At 47.5% G+C, this 9643-nt stretch overlaps 1 protein-coding gene across 2 annotated transcripts; it reads right to left on the reverse strand.

The window, feature by feature from the left end:
- Positions 1–251: 251 nt before the first annotated feature.
- Positions 252–8199, reverse strand: LOC133206513 (OX-2 membrane glycoprotein-like). Of its 2 annotated transcripts, XM_061342565.1 has the most exons (4): positions 7867–8199; positions 2145–2456; positions 1490–1629; positions 252–572 (listed from the first exon to the last, which is right to left on the reverse strand). In XM_061342565.1, exons 1-4 carry the CDS (start codon positions 8186–8188, stop codon positions 390–392), a joined length of 957 nt encoding a protein of 318 aa, XP_061198549.1. In that variant the 5' UTR covers positions 8189–8199; the 3' UTR covers positions 252–389. The 2 variants fall into 2 exon arrangements, with proteins under 2 accessions (XP_061198549.1, XP_061198548.1); XM_061342564.1 differs by having other exon boundaries at positions 432–1629.
- Between the last annotated feature and the right edge of the window lie 1444 nt (positions 8200–9643).

Consider the following 9643-nt stretch of genomic DNA (forward strand, 5'->3'; position numbering starts at 1 on the left):
TGCATGTTCAGGCTGGCTGCAGTCTTGGCCTGATCTCTCATGCCCGTTGGGGGAACAGGTTCATCACCCTAAAGCTCACACAGCACAGCCATGGGTTTTCTGCACCCTGGCTCCTCATGGGGCTCTACTTCGGCACCTCCAAGGCCAGCACCCCTACAAGATGCTGCTCTATTTCAGGCAACCCACCCTTGCAACGTTAAGGAAAGGACCAAACATAACATTCAAACCCTTGGAAAACATGAGTTTCATTACTCAGATCCAGGCAGCCACCCCGAGTCTCAAATAAATACTTTACAGTTTTTGTTCCCCCTACCAAACAGAATATTACAGTGTCACAAAATAAATAAATATCCATTATAAATAGTCTCTTGTATTCCTCTTGGAGCGAGTCATGGCAGGTTTGCTTGAAAGCCTGAGGTTCTGTTGGAAGAAGTTCCTCTCTCGCACGTGTAGGGCAAGCAGCTGCTCAGGTGTTCAGTGATGTGGCAGGGCTGGGGGGACACTGCTGGGGCCTGCCTGCCCGCAGCTCTGTGCTGCCCACACTTCTTGGCCTTCCTACAGGCAGGAAAGACCTAACAGAAGAGAGGTTGTTGGGGTTTTTCCTTCTTCAAAATGTATGGATATTTAAAGTGAGGGGGTAAAGGTCCTGGCTATTTGTGTTACCAAATAGGTCCTTGTGTCTCTCTGTGCAAGAGACTGAAGTTTTCCCCTCACAACCCTCCCCAGTAGTCTTCAGCTTGGACCTAGAGGCATGATACCCATTGAAGACGTGTGTTGCGTCTCCTCCCGCTGCTTTCTCTCCTCCAAACCCTCCATCAGATGCCAGGATGCCCCCTCTGGCCACAGCCCACAAGGAAGATGAGGTGCCTTCGGCATAAAACTGGGCTGAGTTTTCTGAAACGATGCCACCTCTCTTGGCTTACCCCCACCTCCAGCTTGCATCCTTCATCCCCTGCGTCGGGGCAACCAGCAGCAGCTTAGCCCCTGCTGCACTGCAGCACCCTGGGCTTTCCTCAGAGAGACATCCTCTTCCTCTAAGACCCCATTTTGTCTGAGATGTGTCCGTGAAGCTGCTTCCTTCACAAGCTGCTCTAACCATGCAAGGGGGAGGTTATTTTAGGAGATGCAAAAGAAGGGTGCAAGGGTACAGCCACTGCTTGCACAACTGTTTTGCGCATAAATGTAGTAATAGAGCAATGCTTAACTCACAGCATGCCTTGTCATTGAGAAAGTGGACAATCTGTAGTTGTCATCACCGTTGGGTACCTATGGGCCTGGCTCAACACCTTCAGGTTTCCCCTTCCCACAATGCTGCCATCCAGCTGGCTGGCTGGGGGCTGTTCCCTTTGTCCCTCTCTAATGCAGGTGCAGCCTGGGCTGTGCAGCGTGCATCCTGCACTGGGGTGGCTGAGCAGAGCTGGGTCCTGGTGTCGAGCCCTGTCACTGGTGGAGGTGAGCCCAGCAGCACCCTGGGGAAAGGCAGACCTACCCAGCATGGCCACGCTGGGTTTCTCTCTGGGTCACGTAGGTGGAGGAGGCAGGCAAGAAGGAGGAGGGAAGTCAGGGGGACCAGCACCCCCAGTGCAATGACAATGGCAGGTGCCATGCTGCTATCCCGGCTATCCGGACCTGTGGGGAAAGCAGCAGACACTCAGTTTGTGCATGAAGATAACAAAAAAACCCAGACCCATTTCAGACATCCCTTGGCCAGTCCCTGGAGTGAGACAAGGTGGATAGGGGCACTTGGAGCCATTGCCAGCATGCACACAAGTGGTACTGCCAACAGACCTGTCCTTGGGGTCTAATGCCATGGTTGGGTGTGCATCACCCAGCCCTCTGAGCTACCCAAAGCCAGCACATGTGGATGGTGTGTCCATATCCTACATGATAAGGAAACCCTGTGAGTCCTTAGCAGAGGCAGTGAGGCTGAGGCACACAGGGGACCCAATGGGCAGTAAGACATTGTATGCCATCACCCAGGGTACCTGCACGTTCCCTGGCACCTCTTCTATTCCTCCCAAGGCTGCTCTTCCAGGTGCCTTCCCCACCTGCCCATGGACCTCTGAGGAGTTTCCTGCTCTAACCCAGGAGGTATTTAGTGCTTCCCTCCCCACTCCAGGGCAGGAGCAGGATTACACACTGACCGTGCACCAGGCTGTCCATGGGCAGGACCAGGGTCACGTTTAGAGAGGGGTGTTGGATCTCGCAGGTGATGGGGTACTCCTGGAGGATTTTGGAGTAGGTGTGGGTGAAATTGCTGATGACAGCCACGGTCTGGTTGCCAAGCTGGACGTGGTACTCCCTCGGTTTCTGCTGAAGGACGCTGGGAAGGTGCCAGGTGATTTTTGGAGCCGGTTTTCCTGTTGCTGAGCAGCTCATCCCCACCACTTTCTCGGCGTCCTCAGCTTTGTCTGGGCTGGGTATAAGCTTAGCCTCCACCTTGGGGTCTGAGATGGCTATAAAACACAAAGTGACAAAATCTGCTACTTTCTGCTCACATTTGAGCAAAGAGCAAATGTTTTACCATTATCTTGGTGGCCAACCTTGATATCTAATCTTACCTCCCCCTCCCCATAACTCTGGCTGTGACAAACATGAAAGTGATTAGGCAGCACTCTGGAAATGAATAATAGAATCCTAGAATAGTTAGGGTTGGAAAGGACCTTAAGGTCATTCAGTTCCAACCCCCCTGCCATGGGCAGGGACACCTCACACTAAACCATGTTACCCAAGGCTCTGTCCAACCTAGTCCTGAACACTGCCAGGGATGGAGCATTCACAGCCTCCCTGGGCAACCCATTCCAGTGCCTCACCACCCTTACAGTAAAGAACTTCTTCCTTATATCCAATCTAACAGCTTGGATGAAACAAAGGTCAAGAGGGTAGAAGCATCTGTGTTTCAGTTCTGTTATTCAGTTCAACTGTTATGCAGTTCAATACTGCAGCATCCCAACATCCCAACTGGCAAGTGGTGATTATGGGCGAGTAAAAAGCAACAGGTAGTGAAACCATAAAACCACACGTCCTCCTCCCTCTGCAAGGGCCAAGCTGCTTAAATAAGCCAAAACCCTTGTCCTTTTCCCTTAAACGTACCTGCAGGGTTAGCTTTACTGCTGGTTTAGATGTAGAGGCTCGTGGGAAAAAGGACTAGATGCATCTATTTATTCAAGACAGTAACAGTGAAGTTGTATGTGGTTACACCACAGGATTTCACCTGTGAAGGTTTTGTGCTTGTTCACCTCCCTTCCCTCTAGTGTTGTGTTTTGGGGGCATCATGGTATCCTTTAAAACCTTCATTAAAGATCATTTCTTCTGAACTCCAGATTTTATTGATGCTGCTACATTTAGTCTTAGCAAGAAAGATGAGCTATAGGCATCATTCATGATTAGTCTGCTTGCTGTTCCCTATCTATACCAATTGTGTTTGCAAGGGCTAAAGAAAGGGAGGAGTACAGGAAGCTGTTCTCAAAATGGGTAGAACTCAAGGGGAGCTCTGAACACGTAAGGACACCTCTATCCAAGGACATGAGGACAACAATCTAATCCAAGCCCCTGCTCAAAGCCATTTTCTTAGTTTGCTTAGGCTAAGCTCTATAAAGGCATGTAGCTCCATTTGGGAGAGCAATCCACAGGTTTCTGTATGGAAGCTCACCAGCCTGTCTTCTACTTCAGTGCATGTGCTGACAAGTGAGAGCTCCAAACTGCACTACTTCTAAGTCCCTGTTTTTGAGAGTGTTAGGTTTACCATTTAACTGCAGTGGTGATTCTAGTTTTAGTCAAGTCCGAGTTACTATGAATGCCCTCTGTATAAAAAAGTCTCTATCACTGTACCTAGTAGTACTCCATATTACTATTTACATAGCAAAAGTAACAATGATGAATGCCATTAACCATTTTTGTTAACATATCATTATCATTTAGTGACCCTGCTTTTAAACAAACAAAATAAATCTGTTTATTCCTCTTAGGAAAAAATGATATTATTCTCTTTGGGGACGTAAATTAAGATCTGCATATGAATGAATAGACACCAAATGATCCTTTGAAAGGAGGAAAAAGCTTGTGCTGTGCACATAATGGCATCTATAACATCCCAATACAATTCCAAATGCAACCTCACATGGTTATATGGATCCTCCAAACCATAAGTAGCAGAGGGTGAAAGCAAGACATTGTATACCATCAATTTTGCTTTTCCCCCCCCCCTCTTTTTTATATCTAGACCTTATTTATTTGCTATGGTTGTGCCAGCCTAAGGGAAAAAAAGTAGGTATTTCTCTTTTTTTTGCATCACCCATAGACAGAAACTCAAACCCCTCCAGAGCTGATGGACCTCACTAGTGCTGCTCTGAGAGCAACAAGACAAGCACATAGGGGGATTTCAGCTGGAACTTCTCAAAATCTCCCAAGTATTGAAAGACAAGTGTCACAAACACTTTATGTTTTGATTAATAAATGACCTCTGAACTTCTTCTTTCGCTCACAAGGTGCATAAAAATAACATATCCACAGCAGTAACTTCAAAGATTCGCCTGCAACATCCAAAACCTGCAAAGGAAAGCTGTCAAAGATGTTCCCAGAAGGGATGAGGAAAATGATCCGGTGTCAGACACAGATGCACTCCACATCTGCTCTTCTCCTGACTAAGCAGTCCTTTCTCTTTTCACACTGGACCCCAAGGAATGGTAATCATGTGAATATAAATCACGTCGGGTTGAGCTTCTCCTTAGTGTCTGTAACAGATGCACAGTCAAAACCTAGAAGTGCCTGCTTCTGCGGTAATGTCCCTCTACGCTGTTGGTTAGCGTGTGCCCACTGTTGGTGCTCGATGCATACACTTCAACTAACTTCTTCTTTTGCCTTTCATCAAGATATATACTTCTGGTGAAAAAGTACCCACAAGAGATGTGCAAGTGCTTGCTTTAGTAGCTCTTGCAGAGCAGTAATGCAGATGTTCCTAAATTCAAGCTGTGGCAGTGTCCCCAAGTATTTGGAAAAGGGATTTGCTAGTGAAGTACATCAGCTTTGACTTTCTGTACTGACCTTATTTAATGAAAGGGGGACTGTCAGGCCATGATGTGCTTTTTATTTTGATGGCTTGACAGTGGTCTTGGAGGGACTGATAAAAAAGTGTAGGAATTGCGATGACAGACAGCCTTTTCCAACTCTGGGTGTTCACCAGCAGCACTGTGCCACGTTTTCCCTGTCTAAGAAATAGCAGTGGTATTTCTTTGCTATACTCAAGACTTCCAGGTGAATGGTGCATACAATGAAAGCAGAAAGTCTCTGAAGACAGCCCAGCAAATACACCAGGGAATTTTGTCTTGCCCATTGGTGAGGCACTGGAATAGGTTGCCCAGGGAAGCTGTGAATGCTCTATCCCTGGCAGTGTTCAAGGCCAGGTTGGACGAGGCCTTGGGTAATATGGTTTAGAGCAAGGTGTCCCTGACTATGGCAGGGGGGTTGGAACTTGATGATCTTAAGGTCCTTTCTGACCCTAACTACTCTATGATTCTCATGAGGCATGTCACCCTCTCCATGCTCACTCATTATCATTCTCTTGGGTGATGAAGGTTGGCAAAACATTTCCAAAGCAAAACGGAGGGGAAAGAGGAACGGACTGCTCAAAAGAGACACTTCAAGCACACTCGAAACTCTTCTCTTCCAAAAAGGGGTTTGTTACGGGGTAGGAGATTTCTGCTTTCTCTTCAGTTTGCTGTTTTCAGCCAGGCAGGTCCGAGGTTCCTCCACTCATACCTGTTCCTTTTCTCAGTGCTGTATCCAGTTCTTACGCTGTTTCACTTCCCCTCGTCACGCAGTGATGGTGCCCATCCTGGAACAGCCCCTCTTGCGAAGGCTGCTGTAAACGGGCAATTACCAGCTTGTAAACTCCCTGGTAGTTCCCTCTTGAGGGCAAAGATATGGCAGCATTTCATTTCCAGCTGGTGACTCTGGCTTGCTCATCTCACCCCGAATCCCTGAGTCTTGGGAGATTCCTGCTGCCTTCACACTCTGTCCCTGGGAGTCATAGAATTATAGAAAGCCTCTGCCACAAAAGTCCTCTGGGCTTGTTCAGAGAAGTGGTTCCCATCATTATAAGCTGGGGAATAAGGTGTTCAGACAAGTGGTTCCCATCATTATAAGCTGGGGAATAAGGGAGTAAGACTGTGGCTTTTAAGTAGGGTCACATAAAACAGCTACAATGAAATACACCATATGCGAACCAGAATCTTCTGTCATGGTGCTGAAAACTGATTTTATCCATGATGAATTTCCAGGACATGTTTGCTAAAGCACATTTCAGAGAGGCCTCCATGACCCGCATGAGCCAGCCCCTGGTCCATAGCCCACGTTGGTGAAGCAGGAGCTCACCTCACCTCTGCCCACAAGAGAAGTAAAACCCTTCTCAGTTGGTGCGCTTTCATATGAGATGCACATCATGGGAGTGTGTATGGCAGCAGAAGAACATCTGATTTTAAAAGCAGTGCTCTGCTACAGGTCAAATCATAGCCACAAGGCTGGTGATTTGGGCAGATATTTCTCCCACTTGGGTAAAAATGCCCAAACTAAACAAATTAGCTCTATGTTTAGATTTACATGACAAACAAGCATAGGATCCCTCTGCAAGCCACTTCCATGTTTTCTTGTAATTTATAACCAGTGTTTACCCTCTGAATGACTTGATTCAGAGCTGGTTGTCTTTAGGAACACCTTCCTATTCATAACTGAAATATAGAGTTAATATTTCTCTTTTCTACTCTAGGAGCTTTCCCAATAGGCAGGAAAAAGAACTTTTGCTCCAGACTTAGTTTTCCTTTGTACTGCCCTTCACTTTCTTTCCTTATTGCTTAAGGCATCTTTTGCCTGTAAGCCAGGGGCATCTTTTTTCCCACACAGGACTCCTGGCACATGGGTATGTGTGTGGACATACATGTCTGTGTCTTTGTCAGCAGAAGGTACTAGGGATAAGCAGAATACTCTGCAGCAGTCACACCACCAGCAGCAGGTCCCAGACACTGACATTTCCCACATGGGAATTGATCTTTGGCCAGCATCCCCACAGCAGATTCACCGATGAGATAGTCAGGAACCCACAGGGTGCCCTCAGGGCATGGTCAATGTCTCAGCTTTCTCACTGGCAGAAAACCAAGACCCTTCCTCAAAAGATAAAAAGCCTTGTTCCATTTGAGTTCATCTATTCTATTTCAGCTCGTACTTGCTAATTGACAGCATCGTATGCAGGTGTCAAATATTGCCGCCTTGACTCAGGAGTTGTTTTATCTCCCTTCCTGAAACTAACTGATGTCAACCTGCACAAGATATTCATGTAGCAAAGCCCATGAGCTGCCCTGTGTTTCTGTATTTCAGCCTTTTTGGTGTGTTGCCTGCCTTTCCTGGGCCCAGCCTAACTACTGTCATTTTTACTATAGTTTTGAAGCTATACTCTGCAAATGCCTCTCTGCCTTTTAAATACGTCAAATTATTTTAAGACCCAAGGCAGAGTAAGAACAGAAAGTGCCTGATTTCCAGGCTTAGGAGGTGAGAGCAGCAGTGAAAGGAAGTAGAGGAGCGTGGGGTTCATGGTTGTGGCAGGCCAGCTGCCAGCACAGCACACAGCCAGGGAAGCTTGGAGGAAGTCATGGGTGACACGTCAGCTTTTGGATCTCACCGTTGTCGGTTTAAAGGGGAAGAAAATGAAAGACCTATCTGAGCAGTTGGTTTCCCCAAGGAGGTAAAACCAGGCAGGAAGCTGAGCTACCTTTCTCACAGCAATTTAGCAATGACTGGCAATCAGGGAAAGCTTTTTGGTCAGGGAAAACAACTTGCTCATCAGATGACAGCCCATAAGCAATTGTAACGCCTTACCGTAAACCTTGAGGCACGTCCTGCCGGTGAGAGCCCCAGAAGGGAACGTGTTGAAGATGCACTTGTAGCATCCTTCATCTTGGAGGGTAACTCCATGCAGTGAGATGGCCGAGGCTCGTAACTCTCTGTGGGCAAAGCTCACGTGGCCAACGTAGCCCTTCGCTATCTTCTGGCCGTTCATCGTGCTGTATGTCGCTATGTTGTCATCAGCCCCATCCGTCTCCTTCTGCCAGGTCACCTGTAGCACATCTTCTTTCGTGACTGACTGGCATGCAAAGGTAACATTCCCTCCTGCCCGAACAGATTGGACCTTCCTGTGCATCACCTGCACAGAGCCTGGGGGAGAAGCAAGTGCTGCGCTCATTCTGCATTCTGCAACCCACCTCAGCAGAGGCCCCCCTGCAACCCCTTGTCCTCACTCCTGAGCAGGGCAGCTCTGGGCAGTCTCTCTGCCCCTCCATCCAGGGGTTAAAATGAAAAAGCAGCCCAAAATAGGTGCTCTGAGAGCTTTGCTGAACCTGACACCTCTCGCACAAAGCATCTCTCCAGCCTGATACTTGTGCTGCAGAGAGCACTACGAGAAAGCCGGCACTGATGTTGGAAGGAACTGATTTCTATCTGCTAGGATTGTTATCCCACTGGCACGTACGGAGATGTTCCCTAAACATTCAGCTGTGCCTATGACCAAACAGCCATCGGTGCATTACTGCTCTCTAAGCACTCCAGCTGTGCCTATGACCAAACAGCCATCAGTGCATTACTACTCTCTAAGCACTCCAGCTGTGCCTATGACCAAACAGCCATCAGTGCATTACTGCTCTCTAAGCACTCCTGCAGCCCCGAGAGAAGCAAATCAGTAAAGCTGCTAAAAATTACTGTGTGCATCACTATACATTGTGTATCCACTCTTGTTAGAGACTGATGAGAGAACAGAGATCCAGCAGGATAAAGCAAGGCAGGGAGGACCATAGGCAAACTGCCTGTCTCAGGCTTCAGGCAGTGCAGCTGGGAAGCAGCTGAGAGCTTGTTAAAGCCCCACAGACAGAATTCACAGCATGAACACCATGATGTTAAAGATCTCCAGGGAAAAAAAGAAACCATCAGTCTCCTCTGACAATTCACAGACACATGTGCAAAAACTGGTAAGGGGAGAAGCAAGCAAAATGGATGCTCCCAGGTTTGACAGTTCAGCTGTGGCCATGGGTAGGCAGAGCTCTGCTAGACACCAAGAAGCCAGCTCTGAAGCTGTGCTGGTCATATAACTTGTCAGAGCTCAGTAGTGCCATAGGCAGAACACAATCCATGACCGTGGAAGCTAGTCTGAAACAAACTCAGGCTTTTCTACATGATTTTTAATGACAGAAAACCCAAACAAAGTAACACACATAGAGATTTTTAATGACAGAAAACCCAAACAAAGTAACACACATAGACTTTCAGTGACCTGAGCAGATACCTACACGCACCATGTTCACCACTACAAGTAGTTCTGAACTGACTAAAACAAATCAGTGCCATGCTCTGATCCAAATCGCAGCAACAACAGGAGGTGAGATCAAACTCCAGTCATATGGGTCATTAGGAACATTTGGACAATTGCCTCACTTATGATTTGCTAATTGCAATAAACTCATAAATGGAGGATGCCAACAGGACAGTAACATGTCTGAAGCATCATGCAAGCAGTGTGGTCCCTGCGGTGCCCTGTCACCACTGTGCCTGCTTCAGGGGATGCGAGGTGAGGACTGCAGCACTTGGCTGCAGCATAATTATAGAA

This window comes from Neopsephotus bourkii, unplaced genomic scaffold (assembly GCF_033783945.1).
Source record: "Neopsephotus bourkii isolate Nb327-2 ecotype Australia unplaced genomic scaffold, CSIRO-AGI_Nbou_v1 NB_1797, whole genome shotgun sequence".
NCBI lineage: Eukaryota > Metazoa > Chordata > Aves > Psittaciformes > Psittacidae > Neopsephotus > Neopsephotus bourkii.